Source organism: Glandiceps talaboti, chromosome 9, assembly GCF_964340395.1.
Source record: "Glandiceps talaboti chromosome 9, keGlaTala1.1, whole genome shotgun sequence".
Classification (NCBI taxonomy): domain Eukaryota; kingdom Metazoa; phylum Hemichordata; class Enteropneusta; family Spengelidae; genus Glandiceps; species Glandiceps talaboti.
In genome coordinates, this window is record NC_135557.1 from 13,019,715 (window position 1) to 13,043,972 (window position 24,258).

General features: G+C 33.9%; 1 protein-coding gene across 1 annotated transcript; it reads left to right on the forward strand.

Annotated features, from left to right (window-relative positions):
* The first annotated feature begins 1,213 nt into the window (after positions 1-1,213).
* Positions 1,214-23,450, forward strand: LOC144439825 (gamma-aminobutyric acid type B receptor subunit 1-like). Its single transcript, XM_078129058.1, has 18 exons — positions 1,214-1,265; positions 4,643-4,815; positions 9,590-9,727; positions 10,462-10,629; positions 14,619-14,720; positions 15,184-15,249; positions 16,268-16,474; positions 17,359-17,589; positions 18,082-18,145; positions 18,782-18,859; positions 19,479-19,629; positions 20,356-20,491; positions 21,010-21,123; positions 21,315-21,437; positions 22,046-22,223; positions 22,571-22,734; positions 23,065-23,181; positions 23,382-23,450. The coding sequence occupies exons 1-18, from the start codon at positions 1,214-1,216 to the stop codon at positions 23,448-23,450; spliced, it is 2,331 nt and encodes a 776-aa protein (XP_077985184.1).
* The last annotated feature ends 808 nt before the right edge of the window (positions 23,451-24,258 follow it).

The following is a 24,258-nucleotide window of genomic DNA, read 5'->3' on the forward strand; positions in this document are numbered from 1 at the left end:
CTCCCCCACGCACGAGATCTATTGACCCTGAATACACGTGTACAATGTCTAATTACTTGCATTTTCTTTGAATATATTGCTGGTTGTTTGATTGCAAATTGAATGCTCCAGCCAGCTAGAGTAGTTTTTAAAGTGAATGCTCGCCTTCAACTCATGAACAGAGAAATGGAAGATTTTTTATGTATCTCGACAGATTACATGTATATAAATTTGCCAGTATATTGTAGTGCGAAGTTAAGTATAGCAGAAACAGTTTTGTCGCTCATTATCTATTCTGAAGATATTGACTACGTAAGCAAACTGTACTAGTAAGCCACAGATAGTAAATTAATTGCCTCAACGTATATGGTATTGGAGGTATAATTCCGTAACACAGTCTTTATTTGCATTAATTCTGAAAATATTGAGTTTGTATGACTTGAGATTCTCCTTAAATAGATAAAATTGCAGGAACGATCGAAGATTTTTATTAAATCATTTCAGTATCATTAAAATAGATAACATATATTCTATATTTTCACCATTTCAATTAAATTTGAAAGTACACAGACATTAGCTGTCCTAGAAACAGGAAGAAAACTGAAATCAATAATTTAAATATGTTATTCTTCAAAAGAACAAATTTCATGGTACTGAGGGCATGTACACTAAGGATACGTCTCGGTATCATATTTAATATCCCACCCCTTCACAGCGTGAAGTGTGACGTCGTATCTACAGACCGGAGTGTATTCACATACCTTAGAAACACCGTTAAATAAGCCAGTACAAAGGGTACAGCACAGCGACATACAAAGCGAGTGAGTTAATATGTATATTGCATTATTGTGCGTATAAATAGATACTAAACATAAATGGAAACCAAACAATTCAAACAGACACCGCCGAACCTTTTCTCAAATGTAATTATCTCAAGACACGTGTCTTCAGTTCAAGACTTGTAAGATTGTAAAATCTAATCGGTGGATAAGATGACAAAGGATTTGCCTAGTCACTGCACAAATGAGAAGTGATTACTTCTTAGATGACACTTTCTGAATAAATGACTCTTGATATACCGTTCTCACTTCATCTAACACTGTTGTGTATGTGGGGTTGTCAAGTATACACCAGTAATGATTGGCTACAAAATAATGACGTCATTCTGATAGTTGAGTTTAATCTACATTGTAACAATACTACGGTAGACTGGTTATTTACGTCTGATTCCACCATGCAACACGTCTCGGGTATTTTACTGCTCGCTGTGTTACATCTGAACGAAGGTAAGAGACAGTAAAACTGAATTTGTGTATATATATATATATCTGTATCTGTTTAATAATAGAGTGTGCGTGTTTGCATGTAAATGCGTTTGTTTGTATGTATGTATGTATGTATGTATGTATGTATGTATGTATGTATGTATGTATGTATGCATGTGTGCGTGCGTGCGTGCGTGTGTATGTATGTATGTATGTATGTATGTATGTATGTATGTATGTATGTATGTATGTATGTATGTATGTATGTGTGTGTGTATGTATGCGTGTGTGTATGTATGTATGTATGTATGTATGTATGTATGTATGTATTTGTCGTATGTATATTATATTGTATCAGAACATATCTATTTTGTTATAAAATAGATAAATGCCAAACACCGTTATTCAGAAATCAACCACTCGATTTCAAATTTCAATTTCCCCTAGAATTACATGCATTTCTTTAAGATCAAATACGATTTTATGAATGAATTGCACACATCATATTATGTCGTATGTATATATACGTGTCTACGTGCAAGCTATAATAAGAAGACTTTCATCAATTTGAACGATAAATTACCACCTGAATTGGATTATGGTGTCGGGATTGGTGTAACATTGGCACGCTGAAAGCATTATCATGGCTATGTATTTCGACAGTGAATAGTATATGGGAATAATTAATTATATCTTAATGTATCAATACACCTAAAGGCCACCTTAGTGTTTTGAATTTAAAGACTTCACAAATAATAACACGCTAAATGTAATTAGCAAGTCTAAACATTCACAATTATACCCATTAAATATTCATTAGCTGATATAGTATATTTTAACTATTATATCGTCAATAATTATTCATGGAAAAATACAACAAATCCATGTCGAAGCACTCCAACCATTCGTGTTAGTGTCATTACCTTTTCACTAGTTGCTGTAGGTAGTTTTACATTGACTTGTCCATATAAACGCTATCGACATCCGCATTATTACCCGATTACTTGTCCGTCAACATATTGTATTTTTGATACCTACATGAAGAGGCGATCGTACATTTTTCAGTAATGAGTGTAACAACTTCGACAATAAGTTGTGAAACATGACAATTTTCTTTCCATTCAGAATCACGGGGCTTTAAAGGCAAGGAGGTTACATTTACAAACTAATACTCCGCCAATTTTAAAATACATAAAATAATGACCTCGCCGGTGTGATCATTACATCGATATAGAGTTTAATCATTTTAGTTGCCCAGACCTCCACCCACCCTCCTTTAAAGTCAAGTGGCCAAAACTGGTCATTGTTTCAGACCACAGAATTAATTTCAAATCATTATATAGTAGTAATTAATACAGGGAATATATAACCAGTATGTAGTGAAAAAGTTAGTGTACTTTTATTGACACTTCCATTCCTCGATTTGATGAAATTTTCTTTCAAAGGTATTTACCTGTAAGGATACAAAACAGACACCATTAAAATTGAAATAGTTTTGTCGAATTAAGGTAAAATGGTCCAATCCAACTCACCCGCCCCCCTTCGAAAAGAATTCGTTTTTTGTCCTACACTGACCTATTGATATCGCCCCTTAGCAGAAAAATCAATGCAATTATATGCTTCCAAAGCCACATTGGATTTTATCACTGTTGATGGCACAACAAATGTTTTCACGACTGTTTACTGTACTTCTAAGTAACTAACTTTGTTGAACACCTTGCCTGTCAACCCTATTATGTGCGTGTTCTGTCAATTGTAAGTAAGGGTTAACTTTGCTTCTGTAAGCAAAGAGTATATCAAGAACGAGCTGCATCACTTTTTCAAAAACTAGAAATACTCATTGAATACCCATTTATGTTTTATATTGCGGTACGTGACGCTTAATGCAAGTATATATCTTCGACATTATATTTACTTATCATTGCGAACTATACTGTGTGATAGTTTACACTCAAGTTCACTGTCGAAAAGACATCCAAAGGAAAGTGGCGTGTAAGTTATAATGCACTCAGATACAATAATTGGCTCTCCTCTGTCAATAATCCCTCCATAAAAGTTTAGATTAATTTGCTTTATAGTATTTTATATTATGCGCAATGTATATCGTATAGTTTACACTGTTACATGATATGAACGATACAATATATTTATTCAGGGCACTTCGAACACATCGAATAAGTGTTACGTAGAATATAAATAAGCGAATCGCTTGTTTCCATGCAAACGTTACTTAATTAATAAGATAGTAAACCGATTATACCATCTGACATAAAATACATCTACATTATTATTTTCAACTCACATTCACCACTCACACAAAATGTTGGTGAATATTTCAAATTTATAAGATAACACTAAAAGGTAAGAAAATAACTTAATTAGAAAGAATTCGGTCATTTAAACTCAATATTCGACAGTGTTCATGTAATCATAGTATATTTACACGTTCGGTTTCATATGTCAGTGCCGACGTCTGTCTTAAATAAATACATCATGTTTTTGTTCAAATTTAATTAGGTTGATTCAATCACACATTGCCTTGAGATGTTATGCTGTATATATGAACAAACTGCTGTATCGCTCATTTAATATTGACAGTCATATACGTATAGATAGCATGGCTTGACTACATTAAGCAAAACAGATATTAAGTTTTTTCAAAACTAATGGTTGACATACACTGTCATGTCATGTTATGTTTTTTGTTTAATTTGGAATTCATTTTACATGAACAATGAGATATTATTTCATAAGGGCCTTAAAGAGGGTATATAGTAGCTGTGAAGTGTATGAAGATCTATGAGAATTGCATTCTTTTGCAATTTGTATGTTTATTTAGATTCATGCAACCCCTTTCGAGTGTGATACACACAGACTTGGACTAATAAATATCGCTCGAGGATTCGACGAAACCGTTTACTCTAGCTTAAAATAAAATCCATCAAGAGTTGAGTCCCAAACCGACGTAAATGGAACAGACAATCCAATCGACAATAAATCTTGTAAGATACAAACGTCGTCAAAATGCATAACGTTAAATTTTGTATTGATGTTTGAAAAAACACCATTCGATTTCCTTTGGTCGGGTTTTACAATAAATTGGTTCACAGCACACTCAAGTTATGAACACTTTTCATAGCATTTCATTTCAAAGCATTTATGAAGAAAGTATTTTTGTTTTGTCATTTCTCTTGTGTGTCATAGGCCAAGACCTTAACACTTGAAATGAACGAACGAACGGACGGACGAACGAACCGAATTTTATGAACAAGACTAACTGTAGGCGTTTAATCATGTACAGTTGTAGTCGGCAAAAACTGTAGAAAAAAACATGTAATCAACCTATAAAGCACCATCTTGTGCATTATTAAACGTACCTGTACTATTTCAACACCCAGCTGTAAGCAGTGATGATGTCGTTCCTATTTACATTGGGGCGTTGTTACCAACCCGTAGTGACACAGTCCTACGACAGTACGAGAATGTATTGGAGAGAGCCATCGCTGACGTCAACAACAGTACGCAAATTCTATCAGGATATGAACTACGATTAATTGGGAATTATACAGAGGTGAGGTTAACATCGTGATCGATAAGAGAGAGAGAGAGAGAGAGAGAGAGAGAGAGAGAGAGAGAGAGAGAGAGAGAGAGAGAGAGAGAGAGAGAGAGAGAGAGAGAGAGAGAGAGAGAGAGAGAGAGAGAGAGAGAGAGAGAGAGAGAGACAGAGAGAGAGAGAGAGAGAGAGAGAGAGAGAGAGAGAGAGAGAGAGAGAGAGAGAGAGACAGAGAGAGAGAGAGAGAGAGAGAGAGAGAGAGAGAGAGAGAGAGAGAGAGAGAGAGAGAGAGAGAGAGAGAGAGAGAGAGAGAGAGAGAAGGGCGAGATCAACAGTTCAATGTAGGATAAAAAACGTAATTCCTTTACCTTGGGGTGGGATTGAACCATTCATCCTACATCAACGTTGTTTTGTACCCTTAGATGCAAACATTTCTAAACAAGAGCAACCAAATAGAGACATGAAAGACATTCCGCTATGATGGTAAAAGCATGACGCTAAAACACATCAAGGTTTTGATAAGACTATTTGTCTACCTATACATACAGGCTTTGTATTCATGGTACTACATATTACTACATACTGATTTGAAAATGGTCATGCTCTCAGAAATAATTATCAATTTTGGTTAATTAAGTTAGAGTGGTGTGAGTGGGGGATGGATGGGGACTGGTTCTGAGACCTAACTAAAACAATGTAGGGTCCTAACCTACATTGAACTGTTGATTCCACCCTAAATTTAACATTTCAAAATACTTCGTGATCGATAGCTGTAGTAAAAATACGATTGTAATTAGAGGTTTTCTAATTTCCTCCCACGGTCAAACCAGGCGATAGTAATATTACATATTTGTATATCCCGAACATTCAACAAATAGAATTCAGATTACTTTCATACCATCGCATGATTACTGAAATTTCCATGGTATAGTGAAGATGTATTATCGTACTTTAGTAACAAATCATTCTGTATATATTTCAATTTATTTAGTCCCATGGAGATTTCACATTGAAGCGAAAAGAAATTTGTTTGAAGTGCCGCTAACAGTATACGTTGTCGCGGTTATTATTGATGTTTTAGCTGCAGGTAACACGAGAATATCGTATGCTGTAGCAGTTAATGGTTACAGAAGGTTCTCCTTCTATGCTAACGAGCTTTCCGGTATACTAAGTGAAACGACGAATGAACGAAGGATCATTGTGTCCAAATCATCGCGGACAAAAGAATGATCATGTCCATAAGACAGACTTTCTGTTTTCAATTTTCTTTCCAACATCTCCTATTACAATTTTCATATTCAAGCGTTTCCTGCAGTCCAAATCAATATAAACTCTTCGTCATAACAGTAAATGTTCGCTCCATGCTTTCAAATTGCGAAACGAGATAAACGTTAACAACATTATTTTATATACTCTTTTATCTCCATCGATTACAATGTATCTGTATCGGTTGGTTTGGATACTCGCGACTGACTCACAATTGATTAAAAATCCTCCAGGGTGGTGTGTGCACTTTGTTGGGTTTAGTCTCGCAGATCACTAGAGTAGTGATGACAAATTAATGCAGATTTAAACTGCTCTGGTGATTTCAATATTACGATGGAGTCTTGTAAAGCATTGTAATCTTTTAAAGTCCTTGGTATGAATGAAGTTTTCTAGATTTCGGTATTGCAAAATGGTATGAGAGTTTTAATGGGTTTATTTCTGGATGATCTGTTAAACTGAACGTGAGAGTCAGCATGGATATATAGCCATCAAACCATTAATAACCGGTATATATTTATTTGAAATAGTACATGCGGGGTGGCATTCAGTGTCTGCTTATAAACTATTACCTCTTCACTTTATACAGTAACTTGTGCTATTCTGCAATAAAATACTACGTATAACATAATGTTGAATAAATAATTTAAAACATAATCTATATGCAAACAATTATTTCGCCCATGCTGTTTTAAAAACCAATTTCCTACTTACTAAAATACCGAATGGTTTTCTAAATGTCTCTTCTAAAATCTCTTTTTACATCGCCGACGAGCGACCTTAAATTCTGACACTTTGGAACACAATTACACTAATATGATCATAGCAATGTACGGTTTGTATTTCTATTTTATGACAAAATTGAATTTCTCGCCTCCAATATCTTTTAATTTGGTTTTACAGCGGCAACTCGTATTCGATTGAATGTCTTTATCGAGCATGTAGAAGCAAATGATAAATAGAATGCGTGTATGTCTACGTGTGTAATAGATGGTGCTGGGACTAGTATTAAAAGAGAAGTAAATAAACATGGGTAAAGCATCCCTCAGAGATGTTTAATAAAGCTGGTCTAACATTTTAAACAATATAATTATAATTCTTAACTTCGAATACGATTAGACAGTTAAAGGGCCAGACTATACCAAAGTAATGGAAATGTGTTATAGAAACTATCGCAAGTGGAACTCACACTGTACTACGCTTGAAAAAATAAAACTCAACAAGGAAAATGTGCGTTAATATAAGTTAGCAATGTTAAGCCCACCTCTAGAGAGTTATAGGTGATTACTTTAATCTCATTATTCATTCATTCCTCTGTTCCTTTGGGAGGAAGAGGTTGAAAACATGTTATGAAGTGACATGTACAAATTATCGTAAATCTACGAAGAAGAAACAAAGCCCGCACACACACACACACACACACACACACACACACACACATATACACATCTGCATATACATACTGAGAAAAAAAGAGACAATTCAATTCAATTCAATAACTTTATCCCAAATGGGCAATTCATTTTGGCCTACAGAACATACATCAAATATACACATCAAATATAGACGGAAAACAAGAGGCAACAGAGACAAAGACAGACAGACAGACAGACAGACAGACAGACAGACTGACAGACAAACAGACAGACGGTTTAACATTTGATTATACAACTGTGAATAACATAACTTCTATAGTGTTATATTTATTCCGTACATGAAATGAGACAATCTAAAGATATTGTGAAACGAGCAGCTGTACATGAATTCAAGTAAGTCATACCATCCAACGCCGAATAATATACCTGTTAATCACTTCTTTGAAATTACCTTATTCAACTGTAATATAACAAATGAATGTCAATGTATCGCTGTTGCTTCTAGACTTCATAGCTACATCAAGAATCCAAATAGTACCAGAAACCCAATTATGACAGAATTTCCTCCAATTTGTTAAATTTAGATGCGTGTGCAATCAATTCTTCACAGAGGAATGTTGAATTTCCTTTGCGCCATGTAGATAGTTGTGTACAAAATGCATATCTCAGAAATCAAAGAGTGAGAGTGGAAATGAGTTTCAGGTTTCGTATGTCATAACGGAATCACAAATGCACTATAAATCTACTTAGTGCAGTCACAGTAACAGATACAATATTGTAGTATCTGTTGCTGTGACTGAACTAAGTAGTTTTATAGTGCATTCGTCACTTATTGTTTGCTTCCAAACGGAAAGTTTCTCAGAAATGTGTATATACATGACAATAAGTTAAAAATCAATACACAATTAAATATGACGGTAACCTTAAGTAGGACCAATAATCGATTCGGGTTGAGGGAGTACTGAATAAAATATTGTCATGTTTGACATGTTGTATTTATTTACAGGAAATGCATGTGGGTGTGTTTCTGTTCATTTCATTTCAGTTCATTTCAATTCATTTCATTTCATTTTACATTTTGTTTGGTTTAGCTTGGTTCCATAACACAGTACTTGTGTTGTGATGAGATCATATCATTATCAATATATGGAATTGTAATTAAAAATAAAAATAGTACAACCTATTAAATTCCCCTGTAATTATTTCTTCATTAAGATTTTATGACATTTGTAGCATGCGAAATTAAGGCAAGTACTAGTCCTTCGGTCCGAGACCAACTGATTGTCTGCCATGTTATCAGACCGTACGACCAATAAGCCTAATGGTAAAATTTGATATCAATGATCTTTTAATAACTTTAAGTGTTGTTATCTCAGAAGAATACTATTCCCGAAATGCAAACATTTGTTCTAAGTATTATTAATTCATGACAGCTGAGAGTTCACTATGACCCCGCGTCACATCAAAACCTTGTGAATATCAGGAAATTGTGTTCTGTCATCGGTAAGACTTCTTGGTGTAAATACATTGATGAAACACTGACCTTGAAAAAACGATTACATTGGATTTGTAGTGAAGTAGCTTTTAAATCAGAGCACCTTAAAACGTATTAGATATGTGTTAACTCACAAACATTACCGCACTGTAAGACTACATAAAGCTGTTGCAACAGTACTTTAAGACTCTGATTTTGATATACATACTAGTCGTATTATATTTGAGTCTTTACAATGGCTTCCTTTTAGAAAACGAGTCATTTAAAGTGATTCAGAAGCCGTTTTAATTGACATAGTCCAGAATAATCTGGCTCGGATCCTAATTATCTTAATGTTTTAGAAGTATTCAAAAGTTTCGTACTCACAATACACGTGCCACAGCAAAGGCTCAACTATACACCCCCCACCCCCCCCTAAAAAAAAAACAAAAACAAAAAAACCTCAGAATACACATTTTCAAGAGTTTTATGTATAATGATGTAACAATATGGAATTGTTTAATTTACATTGAACAGCATTGTCCAAATGTTAATTGTTAATACATTTGTTTTGGAAACAAACTATCCATTCCCATCATCATCATTATTACCACTTTTAAAATATATTTCAAAGATATAGCATATATAACTACATTTACCAATGATTTTCTTTTCATAGATGTTACCTGATAGGGGTCTACATGTTCTCTATGACTTCGTCTATAACAAACCACAACTAACCATGATGTTTGGACCCACATTCTCCAGCGTTGCTGCTGTCGTCAACAGAGTAGCTGCTGACTATAATCTGATTCAGGTATATCACAACGTTCTTACTACGCATGTATACACACAGACAACAAAATGGATAAATCAGTCACTGAAATGTGAATTAACATCAATTATAATTTATGAATCATAGTCAATAATGCATTCAATGTGAGTGCTAATATAGCTGCTAATTGAGTTCATGTGTTCTTTGCCGATTACAGGAATCTTAAACTTGCAAGTAATACTTTAATGCTTACACTTTATACATGTTATAGACGGTTAAATTTGGGGGAAAGTAGAAGCTTCCATTTTTATATTTGTAAACAGTGGTGTATTCATACATTACTGGTTATCAATTGTAATTCTTTTCCTATAGGTACATTTCCTTGTATATACAATGTAAATGCGAACGATAGCTAGGTGACCAGGCAGCCCTGCTAGCTAATCAAGTGGTTCATTGCTGCTCGGCAGAGTAATTAAAAACAGGATATATACAGATGAAAAGGATGCAATCGAATAATAAAATATTAAAAGGTTTAAAATGAAAGTTAAATATGCATCAGACGAATCAAGCCAAAAGAGACTAAACATGTTCGGATGTGCCATTTACCTGCACTTTTTGAGCTTATATACACAGCAGACACCACAGCCAGGTCCTCAGACATGCAAAACAAATCAGTGCGCGGACAGTACCCACACAATTTAATTAAAGTCAAGCTTTTGATTGAATGTGCACACAAGTTATGTTAAAATAAAAGAATTGTTCTCTTTACTTTGTAGATTAGCTATGCCTCCTCACCATCACTACGTGATAAAAGTGTGTACCCCCTGACTGTACAAATCTATCCTGTTGACGACGTGTTAAACCCCGCCAGAGTAGCGTTCGTCCAACACTTTAAATGGAAAAGGGTCGCCATTATTTTTGACGACATTGAGTATTTTCGGTCGGTAAGTATTTTATGGATAGTTAATTGTAAGCTCGGCGCATACGCTCGATTCCTGTCGACATTGTTATCAACATTGTTGTCAAGAAAAGTCGGTCTTGTGCGGCGGATGCTTGGATGACAAAGTAATACAAATATTGTTGGCAAAAATTAATGTTGACGACAAACGTCGGCCGTGTAGACCAGGTCTAAAACAAGCTTTAGCTGGTAAAATATTGTCCCCTCTTTAATCTATCCATACTGTGATTTTTTTTTCAATTCTTTGTATTTCATCCTAAAAGTGGTGAAACGCAATAAAACATAATTAAAAGTGTGTAGATATAGCTACTGCTATCAGCATAGTGTAAGCAAATGATAATGAGATTAAAAGGGTGGCCTTTTGATATCAGTGACGCCACGTACCCTACCGTGGCTGTATAAACTTTATTTGCTCATTTATATCAAGATGTTGCAACACTCATTTAAGTTTGTGTCTGTAGTTTGACTATAATCTGACTTCCATAGTATTATTTTTTTGTTAAAGCCTTATACACATTTCAAAGAAAAATCTGCGACAGCAGAATATTGTATTCTAATTATATGCAAAGCTTCACAGGAAGCAAATCAACATGCTAATCGCAAACACAGTCATACACTGAATAGTCAAAGAGAAAATGACTTTCCTTAACTGTGTACCAAAACTAATTTAAAATATTGTTATCAACAAATCAACATAGGCACAATTCGCCAAATAAATAGCAGAACAGAATTAACCCTGGTGATACCAATTAAACTTATTCTTTACTGTATTATTATAAATTGTAGATATTGCATTCTTAATACTTAATAATTACCTGCAAATGAAAAGAAGAAGAAATCATAACACTGGCAATTTGTGACTTTCAATATAATTGGGGAAATACCTGACGTCACAATCTCTGGTGTACATATTACTATCGGGGGATTTTGTTCATTAGTAAGGTAACATTTCAACGTGATTTCTGAAATGATAAAATTAGTCGTGCAAGTACAGTCTGCAAATAACCACAGACGTCTATTATATCAAAATATAAAGCGGATGCCCTATATTAGAGATCTACAACTTTGCATGTGACATTCAAAATTTCAGTTCACATGTATAAACGATCCATTCCATTTGAGAATGGGGACTGCAATTTCTATCCTAAGCTGTCCGTTCATGCACACAAAAATCGTCTTATCTGGCGAACAAATAAGTCTAATGTTTCTATTATAAAAATCACACACTTGTCTATTGTTGGTGGAAATGAGTTCTCCGTGTTGACACCCCAAGGAATATATGTATAAGGAATCTATTTCCACAACTGTTTGGATTTTTTTTAATTATCAACGCTTTTACCTCGTGTGTTGCAGGTACAGTATTTCAATTAACCTACATTACACCTATAAAGAATTAGATTTCATTTTAAAGTAGTGTATTTGAATCTACAGTCGTACCCATAGTTACACGTATGATATTTGTATTACTTCTGATATACTGCAATGGTTGACATTACGTCACTATAAGGGGCGAGATCAATAGTTCAACGTGGAATAAAAAACTAACGTCTTATACTTAGGCCTCAGACCAAACTCCCCACCTCCCTACACTCCCCACCCCTTCTAACTAAATTAGCCAAACTTCAAAATTGTTTCAGAGAGCAAATATGTGTAGTATACGTAGTATGTAGTGTATGGAACATAAAAAAGCCAGTATGTAGTGAGGAATAAAATAGCTCTTTTATTGACACTTCAGTGTATCACATTTACTATGGTGAATACTCTCAATTGTATGACATTTTGTACAAATATTTGTATTTCAGATTCCAATTAAGAGTAAAGACAATTGTAGGATGAAATCTAAAATGGCTTGCCAGCACCCCCCCCCCCCACACACACTGAGAAAAATGATTTAGTTGTTTATCATATATTGAACTATGTGATATTTCCACCAACCAATGATAAATGTAATATGCCGAAGCTAATATACAATTTCAGAAAGACATTTGACTTGGGGGATTGACTACTTCAATTGTATATGACGAGTTCTTAACATATCACATATGTGTGTTGAAGATGAAATAGTAAATTTGTTATTCCAGTATTGCGAATCAGCTCAAAGTGTAAGCCGCCGCATTCTAAACATACATATCGAATGTATGTCATATATCTGACAAATCGAGCTCTCGGTTTAATATATATTTACAAACTACAGCTATTGTCACAGTGGTATATTAAACAAGTCGGTGATCTAATCACCATGTCATCAAAATAGTGTAAACTTTGGAAGTGCCCAAAAATTTGCTATGTAAATTCATGGAAATCAGTGATATACCAGCTCACCCGATCACAATTGAACCAATGTCCATTCAATAGCTTATACACATGTCGCAACAAAACAAATTGAACCGATACTACGATTGCCAGGGTAGTATCCTCACCTTCTATGTTACAGCTATAATAATGTAGGTTAGCGTTTCACTCATGCATCATGACATTTATTACACACCCTAAGACAACTTCTAATGCAAAAGAAATAATTACATTGGTGCCGTGCGCAGTGGGCATGTAGAAGTAGTCAAGTTTACATGTTGATTATCAGTTAGAAGATAAACAATTGCAGCCATTAAAATGATCAAGTCCATGTGTAATGTTTGCACTGTCAAAGAAAAGCAATGATTATCAGTGTTCAGTGTGATTGGGTAAAAGATCCTGCTGTGTTTATTGTGTCTCTGTTATTGTCGTTTTAAGTTGAAATATGTATATCCCTGTGTCGTAAACGTAATTTCCCTTGAGTGAAACACCAAGCCTACATTATCTTAGCTATATATTGTCATCAGATGTAGAATTTGATGTAGACGTAACAGTTTAATGAATGATTACCCACTGCTCAAGTTTGCTTACACCCATAAACAAGTCAAATTAATAGGCATGTATCAATTATATAAATATTGTCATAGTTACTACAGGTCTCTCAAATAAAATCACTAACTCTTGTTCTCCTATGTTGTTCTTTTAGTGGAACACCATGCCTCAGGGGTTTTAACATACTCTAATATTTATGAGATGCATACCGATTATTCATTACTGATATATGAAGGAAGCTCTTAGGACAGGGGACGTGGATAAGAGCTTCCTTCATATATCAGTAATGAATAATCGGTATGCATATCATAAATATTAGTGTATGTTAAAACCCCTGAGTCATGGTGTTCCACTATATATATATATATATATATATATATATATATATATATATATATATATATATATATATATATATATATATATATATATAATTATATATAGTTTTGGTAGTACTGGAACTCTTTCTTGGTTGTAACTCAGAGTTTCACGCATAGTGCGATCATCAGACAATTCTGATGAATTGTCTGATGATCGCACTATGCGTGAAACTCTGAGTTACAACCAAGAAAGAGTTCCAGTACTACCAAAACTATTACGCTCTGCCACTGCGGTATAGAGCACTGTCTTAGCAGATTGATACTCACCAAGTTATATATATATATATATATATATATATATATATATATATATATATATATATATATATATATATATATATATATATGTCTGTGTGTGTGTGTGTTGAATGTGGTATTACTTGAACAATAAATATCAATGAGTATTTGACCTTCAGATATGAATATATATTGTTCAACGAATGCAGATTCGTGTCTGCGAAATCCCATGATACAATATAGATGGGTTTTCTGAGAACGATAGGGGTAAAAATGAGTTTCAACATTGTGTATCTTGGCAGAGCATTCTCGGTGTAGTGAATACTAAAATCACCCAATGTTTATGAAAATGCCTTTATTTTGAATCCATAATGTGGTATTCCCCTTTAAACAATTGTGTCAAGATTAAAGTAACGTTTACAGACAGTTTGACCGAAAAAAGAAACAGTTATCGTTAATTAACATATATATCTAGTTTTAAAAGGTCACCATTCTTATTTGATATGTCTTTCAGAACATGAAGAATCTGGTACAAATAATGACCGACACTGGCATACATATACTAACAATGGAATCAATATCACATGACCCTAGTCTGCAAATACAGAGTTTAAAGGTCGGTAATTATTTCAGCTCTACAAATTGAACTCAACTTATTACCAAAATACTCGAATACTGACAAATGGATAAACGATGTCTCCTTTATATTGAATTGATTCTGAATTCGATTACTGGATTATAATTTTCATAGGAACGATAACAGGAGATTGAGTAGAAATTGATTTTAATAAGACTCGACACCTGGTAGGGAGAAATCGAAGGACTTTATAGTCATGCAGATTTTGCAAATACGATAAAGTATAGTCCCTAAAGATATAAGAAAGATTTGACAACGAGTTTACCGATAATTCCATTTCTACAAGGTTGACTCACAGGAAAACATTATGTGGATTAATACTGGAATTAACGCACGTACAAGTTTCTATTATGTATGTCAAAAAATGAAGGTTATCTGGTCACCTGTATTAGAATTTTAAATTGTACATAACATTCCGTAACATTTAATTTTATTCACACAGAGACATGATGCGAGAATTATATTCCTTCTGGCTTACATTGAGGTGACCTTTAAAGTGTTCTGTGAGGTCAGTGGTTCAGTGTTTTTAATATTCTAAGCCTAATAACTCAATTAAGAATACTGCATATTGTTTGATTGTGCAGTGGGTAAGGATTTGGTACTGGCATTGTAAAGGCTTATTCTGAATTTTTTTATTAAAACAGTATACCTGTATTTTAGGAAAGGGATGGTGTTTGGATAGGGGAGGGGTACATGCGCCATACTTAACCAGTTCAATGTTAATCTTAACGGTCTCTATTGAAACTGAGCCAGTGAACACTATTGATATGAAACGGGTCGTATATATGTACTACCAATAATTTGTATCAACATACACGCATACTATGGTGTTGTTATTGCGGTATAATGACGCATTCACACAGCAGAAGCGCGCACGGGCGCGCGAGAATTGTATTTACAAATGTGTGAATGTACATGTGTATTTTACGACATAGTCATGTTTTTGACAAACGCATGTATTGCTAACACAACGCAAAGGACATACGATGGCAAGTGTGGATACAAATGGTATTTACACTCTTGTGGTGATACGCCTGTTATTTTATGGTTAAGAATGACCGTTAGGTTACCAATTAGGTTCGTTAGATTGTCTGTTGTGGTATGACGATTCATCTCCAGAACGTTGTGGTTTCTAAGATTATGATGCTATTCAGCATTATCTTTGAGAATGCTATTTTATCAAATTGAGCATTCTTATAGATTTTTGGTCCTTTTACAATTAATTCTAAGTCAATATATAAACAGTTTACACGAGTTTTACTTCACTTGAAGAGCTATTTATTTGTTATTCAACTAACTTACATGTCGCGAGGGCCAACCAAAATGCGCTACTGACCCTAGAAACATAACACTTGTGAGGAATAATACATGTAAGCGTGAATACCGACGGAGTGTAAATATTGGATGCAGAAAATGGAAAGATACAATCTTATTCTAAATTGCACAAATATGCTTGCATAAGCATATTATTTTTTATCTGTAAGTCTGCTACTATTTGTGTTGATATTAATATTGTTTAATGGTAGGCTTACCTTGAAGGGATATACGGTGAGAAATATGTATGGATTATACCTGGTTGGCTGTATGACTTTAACTGGGATAGCTGGGACACCTTTGATTGGGAGAATCTAGAATGCACAAAGGAGGAAGTACGCGAAGCCATGTCTGGTTATATTGGTTTTGTAGCTGACCCATATCTGGATGATCTCAGTTTGGTGGACTTCAATGGTGTGGTAAGTAAACACTAAATACTCTAGGTGGCGCTCTACCATGAAAAGCCTGTACGTAGATTTGATGCCCGAACACACGTTCGTGCGGTAAAACATCGTTACCACGTTTGCGACAATATTCTGGTGTTTTTACATAACTTGTTACCATTGACTCTGGAGGAAGATATCCAGTGATACTACTGCTGAAAGCAAGCTGACAGCACAATTAAACTTTATACTAATGTTGTATATGTTAGATTACACACGTTGGTCGTAGCAGTACATTGGTTATAATGATTTACAACACATCGTTTTCATATATTTCATATAACCGTCAGTAATTGACACCGATCATTTCACTTGATACGAACTATTGACCCATAGTGACGTCAATTTGCAAATAGGTGCACTAATCGTGGTATATTGTTTAATTTGAAAATCTCCATCTGCCTGAGAATATGCTTTTACATATAACTTCTTGCCTGGTCTGGCTAATTCGGACACTAGTAGACGTCACATTACCCCTCCTATTCTTATGGAGGAATATTCTCCTCGGATTTCAGTCTCGGGAAATAGTTGCTACATAACTATCCTCGTGGTAATAAACATCTACAAGTGCCCTCATAGCCAGGCAATAAGTATATGATAATCAACGTAAAATCAAGACATTATAAAAACTAAATTAGGTTGAATATGTTACCACTTGAGACATACTAGTATCTGATACAACGCACTTTTATTAGTATAATTAGTCCAACGTCCATCGACAACTTGCATAAACGTATTGCATTATTGTTTATTAGCTTTAGTTGGTGTCTGCCTCATTAGTGGATAATTGACCTATCCTTGACATATTTCGTAAATATTAATTAAATATTATGCCTTTTTCTCACAATCCTGTTTATCAGAAGCTGACAACTTCTCAACAAGCTTACATACAATCCATCATGGAAGTCAATATGGATCTAACCCTGTCATACGATGCTATTATGGTTATGGCACTTGCCATGAATTCATCCTTGCCCATACTTGCGGAAAGATCTCGCGACAAACGACTCGAGCATTTCAATTACAATTCTGGAGACATATCGGCTATACTGCTGGAAGAAATAATGCAGACCAATTTTACAGGAGTATCGGTAAGTAACGTTTTGTTAGGTTCCCGAAAAAGAAAACACCATACATGGGAAGTAATAACATATGGGTTACATTTCTGATTTCAACACTATTGAAGCACTATTTTTTTTAAAAATATAAATGACTCACAATATAGCTTCCATGTCTTCTGCATTTTGGGGAATATTCACATAATGTGTAGAGCCATTTTGCCAGAGAAATAGCAATCTCGGTCTCTATTGTTCATGTTTAGAGCAAACATTATAATTAATACATGTTTGCATTTTACTAGTCTGGGATAAACATACAATGTCGAAAAATGAATGTTTGAAGAAAATTAAAGTTGTGAATGATTAGCAAAGTGTCGAAAAGGAAAGACAGCAGAATAAAGCACTACCATGTTGTAAGCGTCCTGCTTATTTAAATTGCAACATTCAAATTTGTTTTCACTTGCTACAATATTACAAAATCCTATTTAATATAGTACTGATATTGTCTAATACATGTCGTTTTAGGGAAAGGTAAAATTTGATGAACTGTCCAGTCGTCAGAGTAATGTTGGAATTGAACAATATAATGGTAAGTGTATTATTTATATTGCTGTATTTTAATACACATTGATTGGCAAGTGTTTTGATATTTCGAATGACTTGTAATATTTATTTGTTATGGTATCCCAAATTAAAAACACAACATTTGTACCAGTTTTTTTAAAACAATAAACCAAGATCGTTGTTTGGTTAGTACAATCTACACACCATCATTATAATATTGAACCAACTGTCTACTACGTTACACGTTATTCTGTTTGAAAACTCTACTCAGTGAGAATCTGGGTACCTATCCATAAGTCTGTAGTGCTGCAACAGTGTTTCAGACACAATACCTTCAATACCAAGATTTGCAGAGACAGCAAACAGAATGTCTATGACATTATTCAAAATAATGTCTTCATCAATTTAACCATGTCTACGAGTGTTACATTGTAACATTATATCTGTACATACTACAACTGTCATTGATACATGTTACACACACATGTTTAATAACATTTCCACTGAGCGACAGAATCTACAAAAGGGTACATACAAATGTATGACAAAGGGTTCAAATACCTTTCATACTACTTTGATCTTGGTTTGAATAAATATACAAAACCTTATGAAATGTTGTATTATTTTAATGATGTACTGTTTTGTTTTTAAATATATCCAGGTGTGAACATAACGAATTTAGGAAAATATGACAGTGACGTCATGGCGATAGAGTGGTACCAGGATATATCATGGCAAGGTACAGATACAACTGCAATAAATACATTATCTCAGATTTATCATCTATTACAGGACTAGTACCTAAGTAAAACCAGTTAGCAATGTAGTATTACTCAATATTTGTCCTAATAAATTATTAGTTTCAAAACATGGATTATATTTTGTTGACTATAAGTATTGTAAGCTACAACAACGTTAACATTCACCTTTGAGCGAACTACTCCCTGGGCTGTGTATGTGGGTACATGTGGGTATATGTAGGTGTGTTAGAATAGAAAGGACATCATTTTGATTATTTGTGTTTATTCTTTTCATCTATTATAAAGCCTCGCATGGTTGCTTAACATAACTTTAATCAGTATGACAACGTGGTCCATCCTTTTTGAAATTTCGAGATATAATGTATTCATAAGAACTAATTAACATTATAATTGTTAAGATAAGGAGGTGTGTCTTCTCAAGTTATGACACCTGATTCAACACATTGCCTGACTCAGGTAACATCTCTTTACGGATCGATACGATGATAACTCATACCCACAAGTTTTGTCCCAATCTTAACCTTATTGTACTATACCTTGCTGTATAAATGTACCAACAATACTAAGTACCGAATCAAATATTTTTGTTTTCCTAAGGTGGGTCGCCACCTGTTGATGGTGTTACCATGGTACCCATGCCTCGATCTGTTCCTTATATACATCGTATAGTTATGTGGTCTTTAGCAGGATGTGGGTGTATACTAGCTGTTATAATGTTAGCATTGAACATTGTATTCAGGCACGAAAAGTAAGTTATTCAATTGAATGTCTTAGTAATTTACATAATGTGTAATCATTCACAACCATGTACATTAGTTTCATTAAGGGCGTTGCCATTAGGTTTTGTGACTTCGTCTGTACAGGCATGATGTCAAAAATAAAAGCTGTTGGCTATTAACACAATTTACGTTGAGAAACATAAAAGAAAACTAGTCTAAAGTGTTGACAAGTGGACCTCATGTATTGACACATCTAACTGTCGTTCATCGTGTTCTCGCATTAGTTCTCATTGATAGTGGATGTTATAGTGGTAGATGACGATATGTTTTTTTTAAAGATTAAGTAAATATATGTTTGGTTAATGTATACTGAAATAATTGTTACAAATAGAGACACGTTATAAATAAATACTGGGCACGGAGGACGATCGATTTTTAAAAGATATTTCTTTATAAATCTTTTGATGCATGCATGCATGCATGTATGTATGTATGTATGTATGTATGTATGTATGTATGTATGTATGTATGTATGTATGTATGTATGTTAGTGTCTCTGTGTCTATATCTACTTATGTGTCAGTGTGTCCGTTTGCCTCTGCACTTTTGTCTATGTCTCTGTTTGTTTCCTCTGTGTTTAAAAAAGATAATGCATTCTTAACTAAATCTACAAGAGCAACGGGGCTCGTCAGATATGGTGGAAAAGAAATTTGAACAGAATGATATATCTTATTCATCTTCATGTTTAACTACAGGGCTATTAAAATATCAAGTCCTCCACTCAACAATTTTACTGGTGTGGGATGTCTCCTTTTATATGTATGTGTGTTTGTATTTGGTATTGATAGTGGAGTTACGGATAACAATCACCACCTTATCGCAGCATGCTGGGTAAGTTTTGAATGTAGGATTATGGCAAGCTAATGAATCTTAAGCATCACCTGTCTTTTTCATTACTTGAGACGACAATATGAATAAATTGAAAAAAGCATAAGTTAATATGAATGTAAGAGTTTTATCTTGTTTAATGTGTGTTGAACATTGTTGATGTGGACGAAATATCAAAGAAATTTAACGTTGATATAATATGAATGAATAGTGTGTTTTCAGTTCCCCTATTACTTGTTATAAGAATATTGATAGGTTGAGCATACTGTTGCAGTTGTATGTTTAACACTTCAGTAAACAAATTATGTTTATGCTTACAGCCATTTCACTTTCATTAACGCTAATGAGTTCCAATTACACCGACCGATGAACCGACAGAACATACTGTCACACGCTAATATAAAGCTCTATTAAGGCAATAATTACCATAGAACTCTACACTTTTATTTCATGTTACAATAATGTAGCTCTCATGGGGAAATATTACTGGATATATAGATATATATTATTCTCAATTACAGATGCGGGTAATATTGCTAAGTATCGGATTATCTCTAAGTTTTGGCGCACTTTTCATGAAAACATATCGAATCCATGTTATATTTAATGAAGCATTGAAGAAAATGAAAATGACTGTGAGTACAATCATGTATATATTAAAGATTGAATTGTAAATTCTTGGCGTTATTGCTAAGCTCATATTATACTTAGTTTTGGAAATAGTTCAGAGACGTGATTTTTGTTACCAAAAGTGCTACCTACAATATTGTTACAATATCACCCATATATCATACTTTGCCAATATAGCATATTTCATTATTTTCAGAATCTACCAGACAAAAAACTTATTGCGGGAATAATGTGCCTTGTCCTGGTTGATGTATTGATTTTTACCACCTGGATACTAGTAGACAATATGCAAATGACCAAAGTACACTTGGACCCCATTGTAAGTACATGTAACGTATATACTAAGTTACAGTGTTATTATCTTGTAGAGTTTCGTTAGTTTGGTCTGCGTATGTGTTTGTCAGTGTATCATCATATATTCAAGCATTGTTTAATATCTTGTAGTTTAAAGATAAAGCTGGATCAGTTAGTAAATACTTATGATATTCAATATTGCACGTTTTGTAATATCACAGTATTGAGTAAAACCTCCAAGGATATAAGCATAATTAAAAAGTAGAGGGGTTAGTGCTACAATTGCCTTACACCATGCGATTTTTTTATCTCAAAACTAGGCAAAATGTCATTTTAATTTGGCTCAGGGCGAAGTGAAAAATACCTGCCTAATTTCAAAAAGGTCAGATTATATTTTTCGACAGTTTCCTGTTTTTCTGTTATCTCACCTTTTTTTCTCCCTAGATTAAGACATAATTAATAGGGGAAAATCGTAGGATCAGGTGGTCCTAGTAACACAAATTCTTTTTTCTCAAAACAGCATTTTTGAAGTTAGGCCCTTATCGCACGTTGATATTGGCATAAAACTTAAAATGTGAATATTCCCTGTGCCTCTCCCATTCAAACTAAACCTCTCTACTTCTCTTTTCACAGTTTGACTATGAACAACCATCACTGGAAGTCTATTATGTTCCTGAAATACTGTATTGTACGTCTAAGTATGAATTGTACGTATCTATCGGAATCTATTGCTACAAGGGACTGCTGTTACTATGGGGAGTGTTTCTTGCCTGGGAGACAAAGAGAGTTTCACTTAGACATCTAAATGATAGTAAGAAACATTTAATCAGATAGAAATGTTATATTTTAACAGTAAAACCACCATAATTACGATTATCGCTGGTACATGTAAGACTCAATGGTGTTGTAGTTTACAGACGTCATATTATACTAACATTCTCGACATATACACATTAAAATTCCTTAAACACTCGGTCTTAAATCAGTGGTTATTAATATTCATGCAAACATGCATTACTATTTGTTGTCACCAACAATGTTAAATATTGAAATAAACAACATTGAATATTTCATGTTTACCAAACATGATGTCGCACTCACAACATTTCAAATATATAAAGATTGAATATTTGAAAATACACCTTCATTTAATTCCAGGTACATATATCGCCCTCTCAATCTACGTTGTATCTATTGCTTGTATAATAGTTCTACCAATCATCTATCTCTACGGTGATGACGTCACATTTACGTTCACGTTTTTGACAACGGCGATAATTGTTGTCACCACGGCAACACTTTGTCTGGTCTTCCTGCCAAAGGTAGTGTATTTATTTGCATATATAGTAAACTGTATATGCAACTATAGATTTGTAGTCAAACACGTGATGTTAAATTTCATGTTACATGTAAAAGGTTACAATCCATGACAATATCTGCAAAACAAGATATAAAAATAGATTTCTTAGGAAAAACTTCAAATATTTAAGTTTGCTGAGTTTTTGTGACAACACGCTTTTTAATTGAAATCGTATCATACGTCATGAGAAGAGTGTTCATTGAGAAGGGCAAATCGATATTGTAGACTTTCATTTCTTATTTCAAGATTGTTGCATTATGTTCAATACTTGTGTCTTGTCATATTTCTACAGATAATGCTTCTGAACAAAGACCCTGAGACCCTTTCTACAAGTATTATTAACATATCAAGCTCTTCACAGTCTGGTGAATCAAAAGATTGCAAGAATATAGCTGAGATGTATCAAAAGGTAAAACATTTTTTTAAAGAAAGTCAAATTATATTGAATCATTATATTCAGCTTTCTTTTGCTCTTGCACATGTGAAAAAAATGTTGTTGTTTTTATAAAGTGTTAAAATGTTTAATAAGCTGTATTAAAGGTGTCATTTGTTTTCAACAATATTTTCAACAATATTAATGCATTGGTACATTGTACATTTTCTTTGTAGAAGAAAGAAGAGCTTATTCATCTCCGCAGACGTCTTTCGTTTGCCAGGACACAGATTACAGAAGAATAACAGTGTTACCACTAGACTATTGCAGTCTATGGATGTCTTGAGACTTCAAAAAATTGTTTTGTTTGTAGTATTATTAGTTTGTCAGCATAACGTTCATTTAATATAATGATTTTCATGTTGTTGTTGTTGTTGTTGTTTTTTTGTTAACATTTATTGAACATTTATGTATTATTTGCATCTATCACAGGGCATGCACGCATGAACGCACATATACACTGACATCCAAACAGTCAGTCAGCCAGCCGTACACACACACACTAACAGTAGACAGATCAACGATATTTTGATACTAATTCAATTTATTCCAAGTAATTATTAAAGGTAAAATTAATCAACCAGTTGTTACCACTCTTACAACGCTGTTTCAATTAGCTAACCAAATATCTCGATTCAAATATTTCTTGTTTTGTCATATGCTGTTTTATTTCTAATGATGAAATGTAAACATACACTCTACAACCCGAAACATTATTAAGTGGACAGGAATGTGATTGAACATTATACTTTGCCTCTCTGTGAACACAAATAAACACTTTTCGGTTCGAATGTTCCCTATTTAATCATACATTGATATTTGATGAATGTGCATACTAAGATAGAATGTATCATTTAATGAGCGTGCGCGCTATCAGTGTCAAAATGCTGTTTTCAAGTAATTCTTTACAGCAACGTTGCATACGACTTTAAAAAAACATTATGACACATAATTCAAACTATACAGTCACTCTGCTTTGGTAATATATATTATGACAATGTGAAAGTGGTGCGGACTGGCGGGCCCCATTTCTGAAAAAGGGCAGTGTGTGCG

Bases quoted from the DNA above. Each gene is read 5' to 3' on its own strand.
- LOC144439825 (XM_078129058.1), top strand. From the start codon at position 1,214: ATGCAACACGTCTCGGGTATTTTACTGCTCGCTGTGTTACATCTGAAC. The intron at 10,630-14,618 runs GTAAGTATTTTA...TATGTCTTTCAG, and splicing joins ACATTGAGTATTTTCGGTCG to AACATGAAGAATCTGGTACA. The intron at 18,860-19,478 runs GTACAGATACAA...TGTTTTCCTAAG, and splicing joins CCAGGATATATCATGGCAAG to GTGGGTCGCCACCTGTTGAT.